Genomic DNA, 25649 nt, shown 5'->3' with positions numbered 1-25649 from the left:
TTTAGGGCCCGGCGGTGGTGGCGCACGCCTTTAATCCCAGCACTCGGGAGGCAGAGCCAGGTGGATCTCTGTGAGTTCGAGGTCGACCTGGGCTACAGAGTGAGTTCCAGGAAAGGTGCAAAGCTACACAGAGAAACCCTGTCTTGAAAAACAAAACAAAAACAAACAAACAAACAAAAAATTATTAATTTTGTAATTAGACACGAAGTTTTGATCTCCTTAATGGATTATAACAGTCTGTATTTGACTGATGCTCATGTAGGGGAACTGCAGAGACTGAATGGAAGAGGCAGATAAGTCAGGATCTGGAACTGTCGAGTAAAAGAAAAGACTGCAGAGTCTTTAGAAGCAGACCCTTTGGAGGGGCGTGCACCAGTGTGCACAGGTTCTGTGTCTAACTGGAACCCCCTGCCTGCCTTGCACTCTCTCCCTCCACTAAGACTCACTCCACTCTGCTGCTCTTCTGAAGCCTTACTGAGCACAGGCCCCCTGTGTCACTCCCACAGCCAGTCTGTGCTGCTCTATGATACTGTTGCTGTCGAATGCACGGATGCTTTCCCAGAAGTCTCTGGGTCTGTCTTGAATTCTTGAGCCATTGTGTCTACCTTTCCATCTCATCCTGTTTATGTCAAGTCAGAGTTCCAGGGACCTTTTCTAATTCTAGCTCTGTGTGTGTCATTTACCTTGTGACTGAACTACCCCCACTTTTCTCATGTTACTTTACTGAGTAGGTCACCAGCATCACTTCTTTGGTGGTCTTTTTTTCCAGCCCTCCTAGTGAATGTTAGACTCTCTAACACTCTGTCATGTCGCCCTAGCACTCTGTTCATGTCTCTGCAGTGTCTCCTGCATGTCCTCTATGCTCATTTAGGTGTGTATCTCTCCTAATGGAGCGGAAGCTCCTTGATGATGTCCGGCACAGTATCACCATTGGCTTTGTCCCTCTCACGCAGAGCAGTGTCTTGTCATAGAGAATGCTGGGAAATGTTTGTTGAATGAGTGCTTGGTGATTGTTTCCATGGCTTCTTGGTGGCCTGGCAGCAAGCTTTCCAGTGGGTCTGATTTGGTAAGGCTTGGGACTCTTAGAATTGTTGCAGTCTATTTGAGGATGGAGGTGGGAGCTAACAGAATGTGACTCCAACTGTGGAAACCTTTCAAGATTAAATATGTTTCTTTCTACTTCTGCTTGCCTATGTTGGTAAATTCTCATGGCCCTTGATACATTAAAAAAAAAAATAACAAAAAGCAAACTCTTTGTTCTAAGTAGCTAATCCTGAAGGCTTTTCTGGGTATTTCTTTTTCTGTCTTGCTTTGTAACTGATTACTTTTTGGAAATTTAGGAATGGGTTTACAAAACTCCATGTGAAAGAAGGGCAGTGACTCTCTCTGACTCAGAGAAGTATCCCGAAGTCCATCAGCCAGGGTCTCCTCTTCTCCTTTCCTGTCCTGGTCCAGCTCCAATAAACTCAAGGCATCTGGAGTTTTTTAAGTTGTTGACTGTCTCCTTGGCTTCTGTGGTTCTAATTCTGCTTCCTGTCAGCCCTGGGATTCTATGTGCTTTGTTAACCCCCGCGTGAGATGGGATTTTGTGTGTTCGTGCATTGGTGTGAATCTCTCTGCCCCTCTGACTCTTAGCCCCCCCCCCCCCCCCCCCCCCCCCGGGGTTCACGGCAGGGCGTCACTTTGCAGGTGTGTCAGGGTAACCGGGAATTGAAAGCTTCACCGGAAGCTTTGGGCTTAAGCACAGTATTCCTACTTTTAGGGAAACAGAGTGTAGAGCTGGGGTTCCCTATATTCTTTTGGTAGTAATCTCTGGCCTTCCTCTTATAGACTAGTGCCAGGAGCGGTCTGGTACTGGCAGCTTCTGACTGTGAGCTCTTCCTCGCCTTGCCACCTGTGCTGCTTCCGGGTACCCTCAACGTTCCCAGTCAGTGCTTTATTTGCACATGCAGCTCTTTTCCGGTTCCGGCTGTGTGCTGGTCAGAGATTCGTGTTGCAGCAGTGCAGTACTGTCAACAGTTTCTTCTTCTCAAGCTCAGTTTGTCCTAGGATGCCGCTGTATGCTTGAGCCTGCATTGTGTTATTACTACCTATATATCAACCATATATCACCCATAGCAGGCAGGCTGAAACTTAGCCATTTAATGCTATTTTATAAACGTGTACATCCAAAAGGACCTTAGCAAATGATTTGTTAGGATATAGAAATGGAGACCCTGAGAAATTAGCCCTTGTCTCAGGTTCTAGAGCTAGTGAGTAAAAGAACGTGAATGAAAGAGACTCAGCCTGAAAAACAGGGGCCTCAGAGGATGAGTCTTGGCAATCTCCCATCTTGATCATGGGACTTCAATTATATGATTTTTGGATGCTTCCCCCAATAAAACATGTTTCTGACAGTCAAATTTTACTGCCTTCCACGATTGTGAAAATGTGGTACAATGTGAACTAATATACTTCAATGGCAACTCTCTAAATATGCTAAGGAAATTGGCACTGTGAAATTACTGACTATGAGAACAACTTTTTTTTGGCCATTTGAAGACACACAGCCAAAACCAACAGGATGTTAGCTGTCTTTCAAAGCTGTTGTGCTGACAGTGGTTTAGTGTTTGTTTGGGAATGGCCGAAGGGGTGGGCCCTGATCCCGATCCTCTAGTGTGGGATCCTGTGGACAGGACACTGAGGAACTAACTAACTTAGTCTTGTTGTGATCGGAGACCAGTGGCAAGTCTGCTGAAAACCAAGTACGCTCAGGTACCTCCCTTAAGTGAAAGCGGGTTTCGTTTTCTGTTACCTCTGCCCTTGACCGTTTTTCAGGATAAGGCCATGTTCTTTAAAAGGACGGTGTCCATAAATGATTGTCAGAGAGATGCAAGAAGGTAGCTTGCTCTCTCCATTGTGCAGACCTCTCCACCAACAGTAAAGGAATGGAAGGCAGGGGCAGTGGTCAAGATAAGCCCCTCTTAGTTTATCCCTTGCTCCAGCTGAGATGGGAGGGCTGTTTCCTGTAGAAGGACGGAGATACCAGGAGGCTGCTGCTTGTCTCCAGCAGTGTTGTTGGTACTTACTACCAAGGATGGATCGGAAACCCTTGCTTTATGACAAGGGCAAAGAGTCAGCAAGCTTAAGTAAGTTGTCTTGGGTCATGTGGCTAGTAAATGGCAAAGCCAAGTTGGAGACCAGATTTCTGGCCTTTCTCCACCCACATCAAGACAGCTCTGCTGAGTCCAGTCCTTTTGGCATGGCTCATCACATCCTGGATTCTCCTGTGCTGTCCTGTAACTAGATCTCAGGAACAGTGACATCATCTTTTCTAGCAGATCAGCCTTGGAAAAGAGTGCAGTGCCCAGTCCTAGATGTTCCTTTTCAGCCTACCAGTCCAGGCAGTAGCTAGACACCGGAGTGATTTCGGGGACGAGTTAACAAGTTAGCACTGGGGTTCTTCTCTTAATCAGTTCCTTTTCCTGGGAGATCTTGCTCGATTTTTTTTCCCAGAATTCTCTTCTGGACCCGTAGTAAAGACTTTGATTTTGTTTTTAAACTCGAATCCTAAGCTGAGGTGAAAAGTGTTCCCGTTACAGAAGAGGATCTCAGAGACAGTGGGCACTTGCTAATGCCAGCCCTTTCCATTGCCCTGGGCCTGGAGCTCTAGCCGGGCTCTCATGCTGGGGAGGCTGAGTACATTGTCTCCAAAGTGAGTGGTGTGCTCTCTTTAGTGATCTCTCAGGTCTCTGTGGGACCGTTTTTCTTCCAATTCCCTACCCCCCCTTCTTCAAAAGCCGTCTTTTATCAGATTTTTTCCTTACTGTATCTTTCATAAATTTTCTTTAACGAGAGTCTTTATCTTTGCAGGTGGTTCTTCTGTTTCTTCTGTGCCCACTCTTCTCTTGGCAGGGCACTAAATGCATTTACTTTCTTTCTTAAAAAAGTGAATTCTTGTTATTTGTATTGTGATTGGTAGCTTTGTTATAACTATGTAGGTAGGCCAGGGGAGATCAGCTGTTTATTGGTTTTGACTTACACATAATTTTCTTTTTTCACTCTCAGTGGTTCTTAATTAGTGTGTGTGTGCCGTGTACATGTGTGTACGCATGTGCATGTGTGTGGAAGCCAGATGTCAATGTCTGGTATCTTCCTTGGTCACTGTCCACTTTGCCTTTTATTCTATTATTATTATTTTTTGAAAAAGGTCTCTTACTGAACCTTGAGTTCACTGCTTCAGCCGGCCAGCAAGCCCCAGAGATCCTTCAGTCTCTGCCTCCCTAGGACAGGGCTCAGAGGTGCGTGTTGTCATGTCCGTCTTTTTACATGGGTGCTGGGGATCCGAACTCAAGATCTTGGAAAACAGTTTATTAACTGAGCCATCCCCCTTGACCTTTGTTTCTCAATACACTTCCTAAATGTGTTCCTTATGGAGTCAATTACTTCTGCCTTAGGTTTCTATTGCTGTGATAAACACCATGATCACAAGCAGCTTGGGGAGGAAAGGATTTGTTTGCCTTACACTTCCACATCACAGTCCATCACTGAAGGAAGTCAGGACAGGGAATTCAAGGCAGGAACTGAAGCAGAAGCCATGGAGGAGTACTGCCACTGGCTTGTTTCTCGTGCCCTGCTCAGCCTGCATTCTTATACAGCCCAAGACCACCTGCCTGGGGTGCCTCTACCATCCATCACCAATCAAGAAGATGCACCACAGGCCTGCCCACAGACAAGTCTTTGGGGGACATTTCTATTGAGATTCCCTCTCCCAGATGACTGTGGCTTTTGACAGTTGGCAAACAATCCAGCCCACTTGATCTAAAATGAGGAATGAGATGTGGCACTTGCCCTTCAGAGAGGGAGAGACACAGATATGAAGTGATAAAAGACAGTTCACATAGCAGAGTGACTCCGTGACTATAATCCTCTTGGAATATGGGGGTGTTACCACCAGTTTGGCTAGGGGAGCCAGAAAAATACACCCTAACAGGGAATATGATATGTAAACTATAGAGAGTTAGGACAGGAGCTGGCATTTTTCCTCTCCTAGACAACTCATCTCCCCCTCCCCCCTTCTCATTGACAGCTCGGGAAAGGCTCAGGAGGTAAGAGGTGCATGGGGTAGCATACAGTTACCATGTGACCAGGTATTTCCACTAGTACGTATTTATCCAGGAGAAATGAAACTTTATGTCCACACAATTCTTGTTCACAAATGTTGATACTTTATTTATAATGGCTCCAAATTGGAAACAGCCAAAATAGCTATCAACTGTTAAATGGGTAAATTGTGATATGTCTATATTATGGAATACTACTTTGGAATGAAAAGGAATGAACTACACTTTTGATACATGTAACAGAATAGGTAAATTTCAGAAGACAATACCATGTGAAAAAAACTACTGTAAAAAGACTATAGACGATGCATATTTCATTTTTGACTTTCTGGGAAGGGAAAAAAGGAAGCAGAAATCTCAGTGGTGGTTGCTGGAAGATGAGGCAGGTGAGGATTGATTACAGAGAGACACAAGGTGCATCTATGATAAGATTTTTCTGTATTTGTGATTGAGGTCAGGATTAAAGAGCTGTACACTTTCCAAGATTCATCCAACTGTTACTTTAAAGGGTGAATTTTATTACAAGAAGGTCATACCCTAATACCTCTACCTTAAAAGGAATTATTGGTAGATGTACCCAGAAAACATGACAAATATAATACAAGAAGCTAGACTCACATGAGTATATACTATATGCTTTCCATTTATATGAAATTCTAGAATAGAATTGATGGTGGAAAGAAGTAAGAGTCATGGTTGTCAAGGATGAAGCAGGAGCAAGCTATCTACCAGGAAGAGGTTTGAGGGATCTTCCAGGGTGATGGAAATGTTCTGTGTGTCCCTTGATATAAGTGAGGCTTGTATGGATGCAGCCAATTCCAAGATTCATCAATCTGTGTCTTTTAGACTCATCCATCTTATCATGTGTAAATTCTTTCTCATAAGGGAGTAGAAATGATGGGCTAGATTAAAGAGAAAGCTAGAAGGACATCAGTATCTTTGCTGAGCTGGTAGTTTCAAGAGTTGAGCTGATACAGAATCTCTCTTTCCACCCCGACTTCTCGCCACTGAGCCCAGACTTCTTCGGGTGAGTTGTACCTAGCACTCTGCTGCCACGTTTCACATAGCAATATGCATTTCCCCTACTCTCACATGACTGTGGGTTCAAGTCTGGTCTAAGAGTGGTTAGACTGAGACTTAGTTGACTCCAGAGCTCGATACCCTGGCTGCTTTGATCACAGGAGTAAGTTAGCTTAGCGCTGTGAAAGGGATTTTCTCACTTTAAGATATGGTTTTCCTTTCCCAGAATTTTTTTTTTTTCAGACTTTCAGCTTAATGTGAGCTCTTGGAACTTGCCTCTGATGTGGTGAAATGGTTAAGTGGGATTGCTGAGTGTTAGAACAGTGGCTCTCAAGGATTGTTGAGCTGCCTCACACTGGGCTTCCTTCTGCAAACCACATCAGTCTGTGCATCAGCCATTAGTCAACATGTCCTTCATGCTGTTATTAAGTATCACTTTATTAAATAGTTGAATCTTTGCTTCTGCTCTTTAAAACTGAAGGGAATATTTTCTTGTATGAGATACTATATCTTGCTTATGTAATGCTGCAGGACATCTAGATTACACGTTTCCCTCCCTCCCTCCCTCCCTCCCTCTCTTCCCTCCCTCCCTCCCTCTCTTCCCTCCCTCCCTCCCTCCCTCCGTTCCTTCCTCCCTTCCTTTGTTTTCCTTTCTTCCCTCTCATTTACCTTCTCTGGCCTCACCCCTCCTTCTCTCCCCTCCCCTCTCTCCCTCCCTCCCTCCCTCCCTCCTTCACTCCTTCCCTCCTTCCTTTCTTCCTTTCATCTTGATATGTAGCCCAAACGCACGTTCAACTCATGATCCTCCTGCCTCGGCCTCCCGAATGCTGTGATTGCAGATGTGTGCCAGCATACCTGCTAAGGTTTTTCCTTTTAAAATGTCTTATTTAGAGCTCCATGACAAAATCTTTTTCTCAGATTAAAGTGAGAATTGGATTATTGTTGTTGTTGAAGACGAGGCAAGCTATTGAGAAGACTGCAGTGTCTGTAAAAGTATGAATTTATTAGCAAGGAGCAGCTGAAGGAGCTTCCTTTTCTTTACATCCTAACGTAAGATTTATATAGTTATGAAAATGTGATGTTCCAAACCTTTATTGTTTTTTTAATTGGTTCTGCAAATTAAATGGACTCCTGTGTAAGTAATTACTATGGAAGCAGACATAGTCATGAAAACACTAGAATATCCAGATCTAGCTGGTTGTGGAAATATGTGCCTGTAATCTCAGCACCTAGGAGCTGAGGCAGGAGGATCATGAGTTAGAGGTTCGCCTGGGTTCCACAACAAGAGCTCTTTCAAGCAAACAGAAGAGAATGTGTGTGTCTCCTTGACTTATACAGAAGAACTAGGCAATGGCCTGTGTGAATATCCAGTTACTGACAGTTAGTGACTACGGAAAGAGAAAGGGAGCCTGAAGGATGTCTCTTAGACTCATGTGCCCTCACCAAGCCACAGTCGGGGGTCTTTAGATCCTGTCCTAGGTTTCTTGGTGTTTTATTATAGCTTTAGAGTTTTGTGTTCTACATTATATGTTTCTAGTTTTTCAAAAGATTAAGGAGTGAAAAAAATCCTTCTTGAAACAGGGAAATTTATATGAGTGAATTTCTAGGACCCCCTGCTTGTTTCCTCTGGGCGTAAGCTCTGAAATAGCGGTTTTTCTCTAGAGAAGAGATGCAAGAGATGGTTTGTTTGAGTGACACTGGGGATGATGTCAGAAGGGGTGGGGCTTCAGAAAGTCTGTGTGTTTGGAATATGTATACCAAGGGCTGGGTGCCACTGTTACTCCTGTTGTGAGGATCTCACTAATAATTCTTGAAAGGCTCCAAGTTAGCCTCACATCCCTGAATTCTTGAAGTAAAACCAGGGATTCTAGGAGAAGAGGCGCCTGGTTGGTGTTACCATGCTTCTTGACATAGTTGGGGTGGTAGAGGAGGAAACTCAACAAAGAATCCGGAATCCATGGAAACTTGGTCCCTGGCTCCTTCTTTTCCTTGAATAGTACTAGAGGTACAAGATGGCCTGTCACAGCCTGCGTCACCACCCACCTGTCTTCTGTGTCAGGCTGAGTGTTTCACTTTCTCTCTTAAAAGAAATTGAAACTGGAGGAGAGGGGGAGGAATAAGTACACTTTACATTTGGATGTCTTCTGGCAGGTCACGGAAGTGGCATCTTCTGTGTAAGGTAAGAGGATGTGATGAAGGAGCTGTGCCTGCTGTGGGTGCTTCGGTATTCAGAGTGTGGCCAGAGGTGGTTGAGGAGGCCAGCACAGGACGTGCCTGTGTGGCATTTGTCACAGCTAGTCTTGCTGCATCCCTGTCATCTTCCATCCTTCAGCACAGTGGGGTTGTATGTGTTGTCTTACTATGTAGAACTCAGGACAGCAATGCCGTGTTGGAACACTTAGTGTTCCTTCAGCTGTCCTTCGAAGGAGACCAGCTTTCCTTGAACTGGTGGGTCTGTGCTTACTGCTCACACTCTGAGTTTTTAGGCCTCGGATAGGATTTGAGTGACTTTATGTAATCGTTGACGGAAAATGATCTTGGATGTTGTGTTGTATTTCCAGAACTGTATGGCTTTGATGTGCTCATAGATAATACTCTGAAGCCATGGTTGTTGGAAGTGAATCTCTCCCCTTCTTTGGCCTGGTAAGTCAGTTCTGTCAACAAAAAACAAGACAAACCTGCACATGACACTAAACCTATTTTGATTTTTTTGGAGGGGGATATTATTTTTCTTATCTTAAAAGACTTTCCTTTTACACAGTGGTGGTTAGAATTTTAAAAATTAGAGGTTTGTGGTATATTATCAAATCCCTGTGGGAGTCAGTTTCCCAGCCAGTGTGCAGTACATATTTGCCATGTATTTGGCTTCTTAAGGATCATTCTTATTCTGACTTTTAACGTTTTTTAAATGCTAAGATAAGACTGTGTCTATTATTTCGTCTTATTTGCATTACTAAAGCACTTGAAACATGAATAACAAGTTACTTCATTACATTGGAAAGAGCAATAGTCTTGAAAAATATGCTGACAGATATCCCAAACTGCAAACAGTGTGAACAGAATGTACTACTCATCAGAGAAGATGAGTATGAAAATAATATCAACGTAATTTCTTCATTATCCCATATATACTCATACCATCTTAGAATCTCAGTCCTCTGATCTGCACTCGCCTCTGTAGCTCTGAAGTTATAACAGCCTGAGCAGACCTAAATTTAAAAAACAAAAACAAAAACAAAAGCAGCTACTTCTTCATCCAAGCCAAGTCCTTCAGCTTAGCATTGCTAAAGAGATGATTCTTGGGGAAGATGTAGACTTTCTCATTGAATCCATGCCTGCCCCTCAGCAGAACCTCCTGCTGCACTTAGACTCTGATGGACAGATTCAGCCTCTTTTGTAGACACTCTGTTAAGGTGACTGAAGTGCTCTCGGGTGGTGCACTGCCCACCTTTGCTGGCATGGACTTCCCTGGGGGCTCTGCATGCACTATAGCAATCTAAAGCTGGACCGAGGCCCCAGAGTGCTTGCTCTTTTTTGCTCAGTTCTGTGGCCTGGTGTCCACCCAAGGTTAATGTCTAAAAAGTTTTTAACAACCTTAGATTTGCAAAAAAATCAAATCTGTTATTTAGAAGGGAAGAAGTCTATTTTTCATTACCAAAGAAGACCCTGCTTACATCTGCAGCGACAGAATTTCTGCTAGCTATGTGCTTTTCTAAACAGAAAACCCTAGAGGTTTCTGCCAGAGACCACCCAGCTGCTGAGCTTTTAAGGATGAGAGGTTGGCAGAATGCCAAGTCATCAACTGAAGACATGTTGACTACTTGGTGGAGTGGGGATTTGGCTTCGCTCAGGTGTGAGGTGTGCAGCCGGGCAGTGCCTTCAGTTGTTAACACTGCACTTTGTCAAGTCTGCCGCCCAGTGAAGTCCGGGAGCCGATGGGAAACATCCCAAGGAACACGTGGGGCCAGCAGCTAGAGGAGTGTGGGTCGTGGAGGAGCACTGAAGCTCCAGGCTAGTCCTCTCCACAGGAAGGCCTCTTGTTTTTGGTCCACGCTGTTCCAGTGTTCACACGGGCTCCTGCCTCCTCTGATGGTGACTTGTTGATAGGACTTGCTTGGATCTTTCTGCCCTGTTTACAAGCCTGCAATCCTAAAGAGAACGAGTTAGCACAGAAAATGACAACTTCCGAAAAGTACCAGTGTGGCCAAATCGTCTTGTCTTGCATGTGAATGTAAGTAAATGACGAAGCACTGAAACCTTGGAATGAAGGGCACTCATTAAAAGTATGAGCACACAGACAGCCTGAGCCTCGGAACCCCACAGTGATAGTGAAGCAATAGCCCTGGCTGCTCAGCACTTGAATTGCACAAGATCTGGAGTAAACGATTCCATGTCAGGGAATCAAATGCGTTGGTGCTGGGCCTGCCTTACGGAGGATGAGCGTAGCACAGGCTTATGTTCTGTTATCTTCCACCCAGATTTCTCTCCCCTTTCCTGTGGATTTGATGGGCTGCTTCTCTGATGTTTGGAACCTTTGCTGTACTGGGACCCATGATGAGGCAGCTCTCTGCTACCCTACAAAGTGATCAGTTGCTCCTTTCTCTCTCCCTTCTCTTAGTGATGCACCTCTGGACCTCAAGATTAAAGCCAGTATGATCTCAGATATGTTCACTGTTGTAGGTAAGTAGCAGTGTGTTCTGAACTGGACTCACAAAAAAATTAACCAGAGCTTCCATTTGCCAGGCTCCCTAGGTGTTGCCAACTGGCAGTTCCTAAGCCATGCTGAATGTTTTGTACTAAAAAATTATATTTTCAGGGAAGTGTTTATATGTTTCTACTCCCCCTGGCTCCATCCTGTCCCGAGGCTGAACCACAACTAAGGCTGAGACCTGGGGCATGGGAATTATGAGCTGAGGCAGAGAATTAAGCGGAGATCTGCAGAGAGTATATTTTTCTCTGAGCTGGGAAAGTGAAACCCACTGAAGAAGCCCTGTTACAAAAGAGACCGGCTGTATTTCTCCTAGACAGTCTCTGCTGGCTTCAACATGATCCCTTCTGCAGTGTTATAGCCAAAGCAGCCCGAGGAAGAAATCCCATTTTAAGTAGATAAGCCAGAACTTTGAAATGGAGATGGGCAGTCAGGTGGGTATGACGTGGATTTATTATTGGGTTTTTAAATTTCCCTGAAGAGACCCAGTGAAATCTATTTGATGTGAACTAGTACTTGTACCAGCAGATGCTGTAAAACTTAGCGACTCTCTTCTTCTTTATGTATTTATTTTTAATTATTTATTTATTTTACATCCCGAACGTAGTTTCCTCCATCCTCTCCTCCCAGTCCCTCCCCTCCACCTTCCCTCTGCCCACCTGCCCCACCCCCCATCCACTCTTACTCTGTTTCTGTTCAGAAAAGGGCAGGCCTCCCATGGATATCAACAAAACATGGCATATCCAGTTGCAGTAAGACTGGGCACCTCCTCTTGTATTTAGGCTAGTCAAGGCAACCCAGTATGGAGGAATAGGGTCCCAAAAGCCAGCAAGAGTCAGAGACATCCCCTGCTCCCACTGTTAGGAGTCCCACAAGAAGACCAAGCTACATAACTGTCTTATATATGCAGAGGGCCTAGGTCAGTCCCATACAGGCTCCCTGGTTGTCAGCTTAGACTCTGAGCTCCTATGAGCTCAAGTTAGTTGATTATGTGGTTTTTCTCATGATGTCTTGACCCCTCTGGCTCCTACAATCCTTCCTCCTCCTCTTCAGCATGATTCCCCAAGCTCTGGCTAGTGTTTGCCTGTGGGTCTCTTCATCTGTTTCTGTCAGTTGCTGGATGAAGCCTCTCTGATGACAACCGGGCTAGGCACCAATCTATGAGTATAGCAGAATGTCATTAGGTATCATTACATTGACATTTTTCTCCTCCAGTTGTGTTTGGGTCTATCCTAGGTGTCTGCCCTATCCAGCCCCTGGGTCCTGGTGCTACCGGCAGTGTCAGGGTGGGCTTATTCTCATGGCATGGGTCTCAGGCTGGACCAATGACTGGTTGGCTGCCCTTACTCCAGCACATCCCATAGATAGGACAGACTGTAAGTTGGAGGCTGTGTGGCTGGGTTGGTGTCCCAATCCCTCCGCTGCAAGTCTCTGGTCACAGGAGATGGACAGTTTAGGCTATGTATCCACTATTGCTAGGAGTCTTAGCTGGGGTCATCCTTGTAGATTCCTGGGAGTTTCCCTTGCTCCAGGTTTCTGTCTGACCCCAGAAATGCTCTCCCCCACCCCTTCCACCTGATTCCTCATGTTCCTATCCCCACCCACCCCCAGTCCACCCACAAAATTGCTTACTTCCCCTTCTCGGGGAGACCCCTTGAACCCTTCTTGTTACCTAGCCTCTCTGGGCCTGTGGATTGTAGCATCTTCTTTTTGGTTGAGAATCTAGTTCTTTTAGGAAGAAAGTGAAACTAGTGGAAATTGTTTCCTTTTTTTTTTTTTTTTTTTTTTTTTTTTGGTTTTTTCGAGACAGGGTTTCTCTGTGTAGCTTTGCGCCTTTCCTGGAACTCACTTGGTAGTCCAGGCTGGCCTCGAACTCACAGAGATCCGCCTGGCTCTGCCTCCCGAGTGCTGGGATTAAAGGCGTGCGCCACCACCGCCCGGCCTGTTTCCTTTTTTGTTAAAAAAATTGTGAAGAAAAAAAATCTGTATTTTTACAGTGATGCATACAATTTACCAATAATATAAAAAACATATAACTTATGATTTGGGCTAAAATCCCTGTTTCCCTTCTTGAGAATCATGACCAAGGATAATTACTTTACAGTTGAATATTAAAATAATTAATTAGAGCCGGGTGGTGGTGGTGCACACCTTTAATTCCAGCACTTGGGATGCAGAGGCAGGGAAATCTCTGAGTTTGAGGCCAGCCTGGTCTACAGAGTGAGTTCCAGGACAGCCAAGGCTATACAGAGAAGCCTCGTTTCAAAAAAAACAAAATAATAATAATAATATAGAAAAACAGATATAACAAAACATTTTTAAGCTGTAGATAATCATAAAGCCCATTGCAGGTATTAAAAGTAGGCCGTCTTCTGTCTTCCCAGTAGGTTGTAATAGGACATGACAATAGGCTTGCTATTGGATTCTTCTGGTGAAACCTTTTCCCCCAGTCATCATCCATAAAGCTACTTAAAAAAAAATCAACAATCTTTTCTTTCATAAACAGCTGTGTGTTTCATAAAGATGACTGTTCATTTGTTTGAGACTTATCAAAGCCACGTCTCTGTCAGTCGGGATTATAATTAGCTCCTCAGGCTGCTTCCCTCTTTAGGATGAGTTTAAAGGTACTTGAACCAAACAGACTGATTTCTTAGAAAAAGACGGCTCTTGCTGGGCAGTGGTGGCACACTCCTTTAATCCCAGCACTCGGGAGGCAGAGCCAGGCGGATCTCTGTGAGTTCGAGGCCAGCCTGGTCTTCAAAGCGAGTTCCAGGAAAGGCGCAAAGCTACACCGACAAACCCTGTCTCGAAAAACCAAAAAAAAAAAAAAAAAAAAAAAAAGAAAAGGACAGCTCTTAATACTGCTCATTCCCCATCCAGGGTTTGTGTGCCAAGATCCCGCACAGCGGGCATCCAACAGGTCAATTTACCCCACCTTTGAGTCTTCCCGACGGAACCCTTTTCAGAAATCCCAGGTAAGCCAGTTGAGCGTGAAGCCCAGAGAAGGCTTGCTGGGGAGTGGCAGCCGGTGAGATGGGGGCACTGGAGCACTGTGATTGGGAGGTCACTTAGGGCAGGAGGATTTGGGGATGTGTTCAGCAGTGGCTGGTCTTCAGTGCATTCACCTGCTTCCCAACAAACTTACTCTTCGTTTTTGTTCTGCCTTTCCTCTTTTCGCTACCTTTCCTTCTCTCTTCCAAACTCCCTGTTTCTCCCCTCAGACTGACATGCTCTGAAACAAAGCAGAGTGGGGCCTGCTCACTCTTAAGCATGACTAGGCTTTTTCTAATCTTCAGACCAGTTTTGTAAAACAGATGCTCCATGGAAACAGTGTGTCCTCTGTCCTCTTTGAAGGGACCCTCAGTGGTCATGAGCTCTAATCAAAGCTAAAATAATACCCAAAGAAACTGCTGAGTCAGAAGCATTGTTTGGTCAATTACTGCTCCCGTCTGTGCACTCTGTCTGGTTTGGGCCTGCTCATTCCGTCGCGTCCTCAGTCTGCATGCTTGAGTACTTTCCCTTAGTGTGTCTTCTCATTAATGAGACTTTGCCCAGCTCCTCTCTGCCCATCTGGGTTGATTCCGGGCCTACTAAAACTTTGGAGCTATTTTTATAATCCATCCTATCTTTAGGGACCTTTAGTGTCTGTCCTTAAAGATAGGATAAGGACCCCAATTCCCTTCTTTTTCATTGTGTTTTGAATTCATTGATTGTGGCTTGTAAACTGTCCCCTGCTCCTCCACTACATCATAAGCGCTATTAATAGTTTCTCCTTTCTCCCTCTCTCCTCCCCCTCCTCTCTCTTCCATCACTCTTCTTCCTCCACTTCACCCGTCCATTCTTCCCTCCAGCCTTCTTTTCTTCCATTCTTCCTCTTCCTCCATCTGCTCAGGAGTCTCATTGAGAGTGGTGCTATGTCAGCTGTCTTCACATTTGACAGGGTTTTCACAGTCATGTGCTTCTCAGGCTTGCAGGCAGGTAATGTGAAGAAGGACAGTAGGCAGCTACAACACAGTGATGTGCCAGGCTAACCGAAGAGTGGAGCCCTCCTCCATCAAGGCGGGGGGCGACTGATGAGTGTGCTCTAGCTGATCACTGTCATGCTCCAGTGGCCAATAGGGCTAAGAGCCTCCTGTTGTCAAGAGAAATCAGGAATGATTTGTTTTTGTTTTGTTTGTTTGTTTTTAATGTTGACAATTAGCTCATTCAAAACAAAACTAGAGCACTACAAGCCAAGTCTAACATGCCTTTGAGCTGGAGTGGGTCGATGGCTGCCTAACTGCTCTGGGATGATTCCCTGGGTAGTGGTGTGCTGTGGAACATGGTGTACTATATTGTAAGAGGTGTTGTCTCAGATTAGAGATACAACCAGACATCAGAGTCCTACTTGCTCATGAGCATCACCACAGATCAAAGGGATTTCTGTATATTTAATAAGAAAAGGTAGAGAATTATTAACCTAGGTATAGTGGGAAAACCTAGGTAGTCACATACCTGTGCTAATTATTCCCTGCAAGCATCCCTAGGAGAGCTGCACACATCCCTAGGCAGAGCTGTGTAGCTAGAGTTTTCCTGCCTTGCCCACAGTTGGGACAAATCTCTCTCACCTGCCAGTCCCACAGCCACTCAGACCCAACCAAGTAAACACAGAGACTTACATTGCTTACAAACTGTATGGCCATGGCAGGCTTCTTGCTAACTGTTCTTATAGCTTAAATTAATCCATTTCTATAAATCTGTACCTTGCCACGTGGCTCGTGGCTTACCGGCGTCTTCACATACTGCGTGTCCTGGTGGCGGCTAGCAGTGTCTCTCCTTCTCAGTCTTCCACTTCCCAGAATTCTTCTCTCTCCTTGTCCCGCCTATACTTCCTGCCTAGCCCCTGGCCAATCAGTGTTTTATTTATACAGAATGATATCCATAGCACTTCCTCTTTTCTTTTTTTTTTCAAAAAATAAGGTTTTAACCTTAACATAGTAAAATTACATATAGTTTGGGAATTTGGGTGTAGCTTCTCTTACTACTTCCTGCTGGAGGGGGGCGCTGTATCTTATGGGGACACAAAGAAAATTTTAGGATTATGGAGTAGTCCATAGGCTATATTGTCTGAGCCAGTTGCCTTCAAACCGTTCTGGATGTTGGATCATCTGGGCCATGGTGTCATTGGAGACCTTTCAGGGGGTCTTGGCTGGTCAAACCTAATGTATCTTAATCTGGAACAAATCCATAGCCTCTGGCTTTCTGTAGAAATAAAAGAAGAGCCTCCTTTCCAAAGCAACATACCCTTACATCCAAATTTTGAAGTCAAGGTACCTTTAAAATATCCATATTGGTTTAACTCAACATCTTTTACGATCAAATGTTTTTCTGCAGTTAAAAATCCCAAAGACAACACAATCCAGATTCTCTGTGTAATATTCATCTTAACGTGGCTTATTTTTTATATTAATTTTACTGTCTCTTTAAAGACTTTATTTTTTAAAACTATGTATTTGTTTATATAACCGTATATATCACCTTTTTTGTCTCTTTTAAGTCTAAGTATATTTTACACACATTGTAAACTATTACATCTGAATCTTATTGTGAATCTATTGCTTTAAACTGCAGCAGCTGTGGCTGCTGGCTCCGCCCACCTCAGCTTCCCAACATGGCAGTGGTACGCTTTCTGCCAGCTCTGGGAATCATCAACTCTCAGAAATAGTGGGTCTATGCTTCTATCAAAGTAGCATGTAGCCCAGAAATCTCTTTTTGTTTTGTACTAGCAAAGGCTAAATCCACCACGCAGCTTAATGTGCCACTTGCAGAGGCCTCATTCCCGACATATTGCAGGTCAAGCGCACACGTCAGGAACCTGCCATAGTAGCTCAAACCTGCAGGCTTCTGCTAACTTGAGAGAGACAACTAGGAAGCTGTTTTTACTTCCATTTTAGAATCTTTTTTCTCAGGTTTTAGGTGGAAACTCTTGCTAACACGTTGGACGCCAGAGCTGTGAATGTTTCTTACAGTTTTGATACCATTTCTGCAAGGCTTTTCTTCTAGGGATAGCAGCATTCCAATCTTAAAAGAGTGGATCCCATTTCTTAACTTGCTGGTCAGCTTTTATTGGCAATTCTTTGCAAATCATTAGAAATCTTCCCAATATTTATTCTGCTTACTGGTGGACAGTGGCATGATGCCATCCAAAAGCAGCCTTGGGGATAGACACATAAAGACCAATAGAGGAGCTTTGTGTACTGTATGAAACAGGTTTGTCAGGCAGGCTAGTACACCCAGGGTCTTCAGTATCTAACAGTAGTGAGAAGTTGAAGTTGGAACACAAAGAATAGCACGACAGCAGTACTGTAGAGAAATACTCTCACTTTTCCACCAAGGGCAGGGCTCTTGCATGTGGTCTGTGCTTTCTAATGTCTTAGATACAGGAAATGGAGAGCCATAGGCCTATTAGGAAAAGGTAAGGCTGTATTCCATTTTTTGTCTCTTATAGCATCCCGTATCTGCATAGGTACAGTCATCAAAAATCACACAGGTAAGTAAGTTCTGGGTCATTTGGAGACTTGACTCAATTTTAATCCCCATTTCTGAAATAGAAAGCCTTTTAGCTTTGGCCTTCCATGGTATATATATATATCTCATGTACCTACTCTTTGTATAATTTGAAAACACAAAATAGAGTATGTGGAGAGACATGTACCAGTATCTTCTTGGTTATAGACCATGAGGACAGAGGCTGTGATAGCTCAGGGCCTTCAGTTCTCGAGGGGGAATATGCTGTGGGAAAGGCAGTTGGATTGAAATGATGAACAGAGCTTATCCATCATTTTGCCCAAAATATTCTGGAAAGAAAATATTAGAATTCACCCAGGAACTTTATCCGGTTCAGGTATCTTAGGAAGCAGACTGCTCCGGCAGCCTGGTGTCAGCACTCATTTTGCATTGAGTGTGGGCTTATTTGCATTTTTTCACAGATGGTATTTGATATGTGTAGCGATTTGTAACTGAATTTAGAAACCTGTGGAAATCAGATGCGGCCTGTAAAATAAGACAAATGTTTTTCTGCCACTATCAACCTTCGCTCCTTTACTGTCGCTGTAAGCGATTTTGAAATTGGCTGCCATCTTCTCGGGTGTTGCTCATGTGGGGCTTTGGCCCATTTCTGCAGTGGGTCAGGTTGTCCCGGCTGATGCTCAGTAGGAAGCTCTGCCAGTTATCCTAACAGTTGTCTGCTCCGGAAGCCTGAACGGCAGCTTCCTGAACCCCTGCTTCTAATAAAGTGAGTTATATGGCAAAGAAAAGTCCTCTGGGTGTCTAGTGTCGTGTTTGGTAACTGCTTCATGTGCTTCTCTAATGTGTGTTTGGTGACACGATCGTAGAACTCAAAACTCTGCAGAATGTAATGTTTCGTATTTAGTAATTATCTAAATATTATTTGCTGTCCATAGCAAAAACCAAGACCAAATAACCAACCTAGACACTAATTGGCAGTTTAAAATTTCTCTGGGTACTTGATGGTGTACGTACCTCTTCATCTCCCAGAGCTAGCGGCCTCTCAGTTAGTGGAGGCTTGTTTCTCCAGTGGTCAGTCAGCCCATTGGAATATGTAATTTATTATATTACCATCAGAGAGTGCAGTGGAGGGACTCGTAAGTTAAAACTACAAGATGGCTGTTTTTCCTTAAGGTTTTTTTGTTTGTTTGTTTTGTTTTTTAAATTTTTTTAGGTAGTAGGAAGAACCTGGGGCCTTTCACATGCCAGGCAAGCACAGAGGACCACTGAGCTGTGTCTCCAGTCCTCCCTTGATTTTGATAGCTGCGATGGTTTTACAGAACACTCTTGATTCCTTTTTTTTCTCCTTGCTTTTGGTCTCCTAGTGTGCTGTGGCACTCCCAAACATTGATTTTTCTCTCCTCCTAACCTTCTTTTCCCTTCTCTCTATTCTTTCTCACTTATCTGTAATTCAGGTCATAACTTCCTTCATCCTACCTCAGACTACCTAGCCTGAATTGCTGCCTGTCATTCCTTACCTCCTAGTGTTTTGTGTAGACGCACACAGGATCCAGGACTGAGTGGGATGTGGGTAAGAAAGGAGCTGTGCATGCACACAGGAGTGTAGGAGGTGGCTCTTGACAGTGATTGTAGAGAAACTTAACTGTTAAGGGTGCTAATTCATTGTTTGCAGGAGTGCCGTTAAGTTTGTGCTGAGGAGAAAATCTGTCCATCAGTATCTCAGCCTTTAGGACCCAAGGATATTGAAAAGCATGTTACAAAGAAGCAGAGTTGGAAATGATCATTGGGTGTTATTTAGTATTGGCTAGTCCTGTGTTCCCAGACATAGAGTGCTGGATCCCTGAAAACTGTTGTAGGAATCCACGCCCTCAGCACTTGAGCAACCTAAGGCGGCTTTAGTTCATCAGGGCCACTACATGGCAGTCTGTCTGTTCTAGACATCTGATGATGAAAGTCTTCATTTGCATGCAGTCATTTGAGTCACATGTCTTGTTCCCTCATTATATTATTTGAGATGACTTTAAAGTATCCTTAACAGCAAGGTGTGGTGACACACACCCATAGTGTCAGTACTTGGAAGGCCGAGGCAGGAGGATCACTAGTTTAAGGCTAGCCTGAGATACTCTCTCAAAGAAATCAAGGACTGGGGATATACCTCAGTAGTCGAGAAGTTGTTGGCACACACAAAGGCTCAGGGTTCCATCTACTAACTCCCCCAACATTAAAATAGATAATAAAGTACCCTTCGGATCAGACAGGAGGGCTTCTCGATTTTGGAAGACTCACTGCCAATGACTTTATGTGGCTTTCTGATCGGCGGAGCTGTGCTTGCACAGGTGAACTAGCTGAGCTCATTTGCTTGTTTGTGTTCTCAAACTGTAAGTAGTGTGGGATGATGAGAGACGTCCTCAAGCCACTCCTTTACTGTTTCAGTTCTTTACTAATCATCATCACACTTTAAAGACTTACAAAAGTGATGTGTTCCTAGCTGAATCCTTACCCTCTCCTTTGTGCAGGTCAGTTCCAATATATGTTCCCTTTATCCCTAGAGACTGAAGGGAATTAAAATATTCCCAGGATGGCTACTCACTTGTAAAACAAATATTTATTGATTTACTTCTCTAGATATTGAAGATACCACAGTAAAAGCTAGATAAATAAATGCTGATTTCATAATCTTTCATTATATAGGTAGCTTGTCATGGAGTTTTGCCCCTGATAAAATTTAGTTTTTATAACTCCTGTGCTTAGTTTGCAAATAATTAGTTTCCTGTGTTCAAAGGGAAAACCATTCTTGGTTTGTGTGCTATTTATAACTTGTCACTTGGTGACTTAGCAGAAAGTTTATTTCTTACAGTTTTAGACCCTGGGATGTTTAAAAACAAGATCCCAGGTGGGGCAGGGGTTTCGCATGCCTTTAATCCCAGCACTCGGTAGGCAAAGATGGGGATTTCTGTGAGTTCAAGGTCAGCCTGGTCTACACATGGAGTTCCAGGACAACCAAGACTACATCAAAAAGCCTGTCTTGAAAAAAAAAAAAAAAAAAAAAGCAGAACAAAACAAAAAAGACCAAGATTCCAGCAAGATAGAACTCCTTCTGAGGGCTTGCTTTGCAAGCAGCTGACATTTCATTGTCTAGTCAAAGCACATCTGTTGGCACACATCAGGGAGAGCACAGGAGAGTGAGTGAAGTCTCTGGCACTAACTCTATTAGACTAAGAAGGCACCACAAATATGATCTTGTCTAACTCTAATTACCCCTGAAAGGCCCCATTTCCAAATACCATCAGTTGGGGGTAGGTCCTCATCATGAACTTTGGAGACCCACAAACACCCATGGCTGGCCCAAGCATAAAGACAGTACTAGCTGCCCACAGTTGACCTGCTTCTCCTTGATGCAGGTTTCTTCCGGGAATCTAGAGAGATAATTCATGCCTGTAGTTCTTTGATTACTTCTCCCCTTTTTTCCTCATTGACATTTTTGTTTGTCGTATTTTATCAGTCATTTCATCAGTTTCAGTAGTAGTGTATTTTCACACTTGAGGCTCTTCTGCTTGTGTAAGATCAAAATCACTGACAGCGTGGTCCTCAGACTCCTGCTCACGCTGTGGAAACGGATGGAACCCAGATCACCTGTGGGTCTGTTATGGCCATGGCTTCGGTACTGCCTCCTTGGGACACAGGCAGTCAGCCTTCATCCAGTCCTGATGTTGAGCAGCCACAGTGCTCTCTGAGTAGCAGCGTTTTCATAAGAGCTCTGCTTTAAATTTACTGATGATTCTGCTTTCAGGATTTTCCTTTCAGTTTCTAAAATATCCTAGAGCGCCCAGCTTGGAAGCAAAAGCGTAGTCCTTGGTTTCTTGTCTCAGGTCAACCAACTCTCCCCTCCCAGTGCTAAAGAGAACATAATTATTTGCTACAATAAATACACATTCTCATCTCTGTGGGGCTGTTTTGGGGTTTTTTCCCTGCCCCCGAAATATTGGCTATACCTTCAAACCAACACTAAGTCTGCACATTGAGGAGATAACGGCATCGCTCACCGTTTCCTGCTTGTTTGCGGTCTTTAGCATATTTCTACCATTTCTCTTCTTGACTTGGAAGTTTTTTTCTGTTTCCTGGGGTTTGGGGCTAAGTGATTAATTCTAGAAATTGGGCTGTAGATTTGAGCTTCTCCAGGTCTGAAAAATACTGCTGTTGAGTGAGGAGCGAGGGGAAGATGATGGTGTTCGCTCCCTTCAACCTTGCCTTGATTTTTTTCCTCTTAGCGCGCCCGTCCACTCTCTGCCAGTGATGCAGAAATGAAAAACCTTGTGGCCTCAGCCCGGGAGAAGGTCCCGGGGAAGTTAGGCGGCTCTGTACTTGGTCTGTCAATGGAAGAGGTAAAGATCTTTTCATATCAAGCCTTTGTGGGTTAACAAAGGGCTCAGTGCAAATCAGTGAGTGATTCGTAACACTTATGACACACTTTTCTCCTTTCTCCAAAGGAGAAAGATTCTAGATAGGAGAAATTTCTCCTCAGGAAACATCCTAAATGTCATTGATTCTTCCAAACGTTTGTGTCATTTTCTGCATTTGGAACTCTGCCTTTGTCTTATAACTTCAGGTTTCCAAGTAGGCGCTCTTTTATCTTTCTGTTCTTTCTTCCTCCACCTAGATCAAAGTTTTGCGAAGGGTAAAGGAAGAGAATGACCGGAGAGGAGGATTTATCCGCATATTTCCTACATCCGAGACATGGGAAATATATGGGTGAGGTGACTGCCTTTTTTTTTTCTAAAGTTATACCTAAGTCTAGTCTGTAGAATTAGCTTGATGGTGACTCATTGTTATCGCTTCTAATGTGCTGCCTTTCTTACCTACCTTATTTAAAATAATAATTAATCCACAAACCAGGCACGATGATACATGCTTATAATGTCCAGATTCAGGAGGTAGAGGCAGGAGGTTCAAAGTCACCCTCTGCTGCACAGGGAATTCAAGGCCTCCCTGGGCTCCCTGAGACCCAAACTTCAAAGAGGGGAAAAAGGCAAACCACAGATATTCATAAATCCAAGAACATGGCCATCAATGGTCATGAACCTATGTTGAAGCCCTCTCCCTGTTTTTTAAGATTCATTTTTAGTATTTTGATTACATGTGTACATGTACATGTGGCTGTGCGCACATGACTACAAATAGTCTCATGAGCCAGAGACATTGGATTCCCAGGAGCTGGTGTTACAGACAGTTGTCAATTGCCTGCCTGATGTGGGCACTGGAACTGAACTCAGGTCCTCTGGAAGAGCAGCAAGTGCTCTTAACCTCTGAGCCATCTCTCCAGCCCACCCTCCCCATTTTCCCCGTCTCCCTCCTAACCATTCCCCTGTTCTTAATTTTATGTTTTTCATCATCTTGATTTAAAAACTTATTTGTTCTCACTGTATGTGCCTAAATAATACATTGTTTATTTCTGATAAGTACTCAGTTCTAGTTTCCAGACAATAGATACAGTGACTCCATTCCAAGTGTGCATTTTGATGGTGGTTTTTGGCAAATTAAACAGTTTAACTACTCCACATCCATTACATGGAAAACTCCATAAGTCCTGTATGGGCCTCGACAGTCACCCTCCAGAGTGGCCTTCTTTCTGTCACTGGGTTTTCCAGGAGCGTTTAGACATGTGGAGTCATACAGTATGTAATTGCTATATTTGGCTTCTTTTTTTTATACAGAATTTTTGAGGTTCATGCCTGTTGTCATATGAAGCAATAATCCATTCTTTGTTCCTGTGTACTGTTGGATTGTGTTACTCTATCACAGTTTACCCATTCTCTTGCCCTGGACCAGGTGTGTCCATTATGTGGCTGTTGTGAAGAAAAGCCCCGTGAGTGTCCATGGGCTGTGCCTTGTGTGCCCTTAAAATCCTTTCTCCTGGGTAAATAGCTAGAGTAGAACTGGACAAGTCACTGAGCAGTGCTGATACACTTTTACACTTTACCCAAGATGCTGAGAAACTCCAGTTGGTCCCTGGTTGCTGTCACCTGGTGTCACCGGGCTTTTTCAGCCCAGCAAACTAGGGCCTCCCTGGGCTTGAATGATTTGCGATGAGGGCAGCAGTACTGAGCACATCATCTGCAGTTGGCACGTCTGTATTTTTATTACTGTGTTACAAAAGGCTGTGTTTGCTACAGGTCCTTTCTTGGATATGTATGTGTGTATACATGTATATATGCATGTATGCATATATCTGTATAGTATTTCCTCCACGTCTGTGACGGTTTGCTCACTTTCATAAGAATGGTTTTTGCTACAGTTTAACTACTTTGTATTTCTTTGCTAAGAATAACTTTCTGTGGTGCAAAGCCTTTTTCTCTTATGTTTCCAGTAGGAAGTTTTGCTAATTTAGCCTTTATGTGAGGTCTGTAATATGTTTTGAATGAAGTATCGAGTATATAAATTTCAGACTAGGCTCCTCTTTAGTGACATCCCACACATTTTGATTATTGTGCTTTGCTTTCATCTGTTTAAAATATTTTCTCATTTCCCTATTCATTTTCTTTTTGGGTTATTTAGAAGTATGGTTTTTTTTTTTTTTTTAAAGTATTTGGAGTTTTTCCAGAAATCTTTTAGTAACTGATTTTTTCAGTTTACTTATGTTAAGGTCAGAGAATATAATTTGGAAAACTTGAATCTTAAATTTCCTGAGAGTTCTTATGTGGCTAATGGTGGCAAATGTAGTGTATGTTGAACGGTGTCTGCCCTGTGGCTGGATGGGCTGCTTCACAAAGGTGGGTCAGGCCACAGGGTTAGTGCTCTTATCTCAGCCATATCTGCTCCTGTATCAGTTGTTGAGATACTGGTCCAGAAGTTCTCCGTCGTCCTTGGTGACACTCACTTTTCCTTTTGGTCTGCCCATTTTGCTGTATTCTGGATCTCTGTTATTGCGTGCACCATCAGGCTGCGTCTTCATGAGAATCAGGCTTCCTCCCTGTTAGGAAATAGTCTTTGTGCCTCATGGTGTGATTGACTTTTTTTTAAAATCTATTTGTTCCGAAATTTACTTAGTGTACTTTAATATACTCTACTCCTGCTTTCTTAGTACCTAGCATTTTTCTATTGCTTTGTCTTACAAATTTTTAATTTCATTTCGGTTTTGTTTTTCAAGACTAGGTGTATCACTGTGTATTTCTGACTGTCCTGGAACTCATTCTGTAGACCAGGCTGGCCTTGAACTCAGAGATCGCCTGCCTCTGCCTCCTGAGTGCTGGGATCAAAGGCATGCACCACTATCGCACAGCTTTTGTCTTACAATTTAAAAATTAAAAAAATAACTGATTTTATCTAACAGTGTTTCTAAACAAAGGATGGTTAGAGGTTAGACTTTCTAAATCTCATGGTTACCTTTGGTGATAGAAACACCTAAAATGCCTCCACTTTGCAGGAATATTCTTCCCTATGGTCACCATGCTGTATAACAGGTAGATCTGCTAACCTTGCTCCTCCTTCCTAACCACGCCAGCCTCTTGTTCTCCCCACTCTGCCTGCTGAGTGTGCTGTTGTCCTTCTGCTTGGGTTCTGCAGTGGGAGTGAGTAATACGGCATCTGTTTCTCTATGCCTGGCTTACTTCATTCACATTTACGACCTCCAGGTTCATCTATGTTGTTGGAAATGACAGGATTTTGTTCTGAGTAATACGGCATCTGTTTCTCTATGCCTGGCTTACTTCATTCACATTTACGACCTCCAGGTTCATCTATGTTGTTGGAAATGACAGGATTTTGTTCTTTCTATAGCATAACAGTGTTCTACTGTGTACGAACCACATTTTCTTCATCCATTCCACTCTTGATGGAATACTTAAATAGACTTTATATTCTGTTCATAGCGTTTCAATAAACATGGGACTACAGGTATCTTGCTGGATTATTTGGTAGTTCTTCTTGTTAATTTTTGAGACATTTCCGTGGTTGTTTCCATAGTGACAGTTTACATTCCCAGCAATGCATCTAAGGGTTCCTTCTCTTTTTTCTGCATCCTTGCTAGCTTTTTTACTCTTTTGTCTCTGTTTTTCTTGTTGCACTTGGGATATAGCATTCAGGGCCATCTTTGCATCCTTGGGATGAGTCTTACGTCTCAAATCTTTTTAGTTTTTTAAATGTGCTTTGAGTTGAGCGTGTTGAGGATTTTTGCATTTCCTCCCTCCCTCCCTCCCTCCCTCCCTCCCTCCCTCCCTCCCTCCCTCCCACCTACCCACCCACATGTGGATACCTGCATGCAGAGGCCAGAGACTAATACCAGGTGTCTTTCTTGATTGCTCTTCATCTTATTTTAT

General features: G+C 43.6%; 1 protein-coding gene across 21 annotated transcripts in view; it reads left to right on the top strand.

The window, feature by feature from the left end:
• The window catches only part of Ttll5 (tubulin tyrosine ligase like 5), a 252368-nt gene that overhangs the window by 56736 nt on the left and 169983 nt on the right, over window positions 1–25649 (top strand). For 20 of the 21 annotated variants that reach the window (XM_052739243.1, XM_052739245.1, XM_052739246.1 and 17 more), the window contains 5 exons: window positions 8684–8765; window positions 10741–10802; window positions 13711–13805; window positions 21606–21719; window positions 21995–22086. In XM_052739243.1, coding sequence (XP_052595203.1) covers window positions 8684–8765; window positions 10741–10802; window positions 13711–13805; window positions 21606–21719; window positions 21995–22086 — 445 coding nt within the window. Of the gene's footprint in view, window positions 1–8683; window positions 8766–10740; window positions 10803–13710; window positions 13806–21605; window positions 21720–21994; window positions 22092–25649 lie in introns of those variants that run through there. The other variant, XM_052739260.1, reaches the window with a different exon arrangement.

The sequence above is a fragment of the Peromyscus californicus genome, unplaced genomic scaffold (assembly GCF_007827085.1).
Source record: "Peromyscus californicus insignis strain IS unplaced genomic scaffold, ASM782708v3 Scaffold_15__1_contigs__length_86483966, whole genome shotgun sequence".
Taxonomy (NCBI): Eukaryota; Metazoa; Chordata; class Mammalia; order Rodentia; family Cricetidae; genus Peromyscus; species Peromyscus californicus.
The sequence above is the reverse complement of the archived record's forward strand: the minus strand, read 5'-3'. Positions and strand labels throughout refer to the sequence as shown.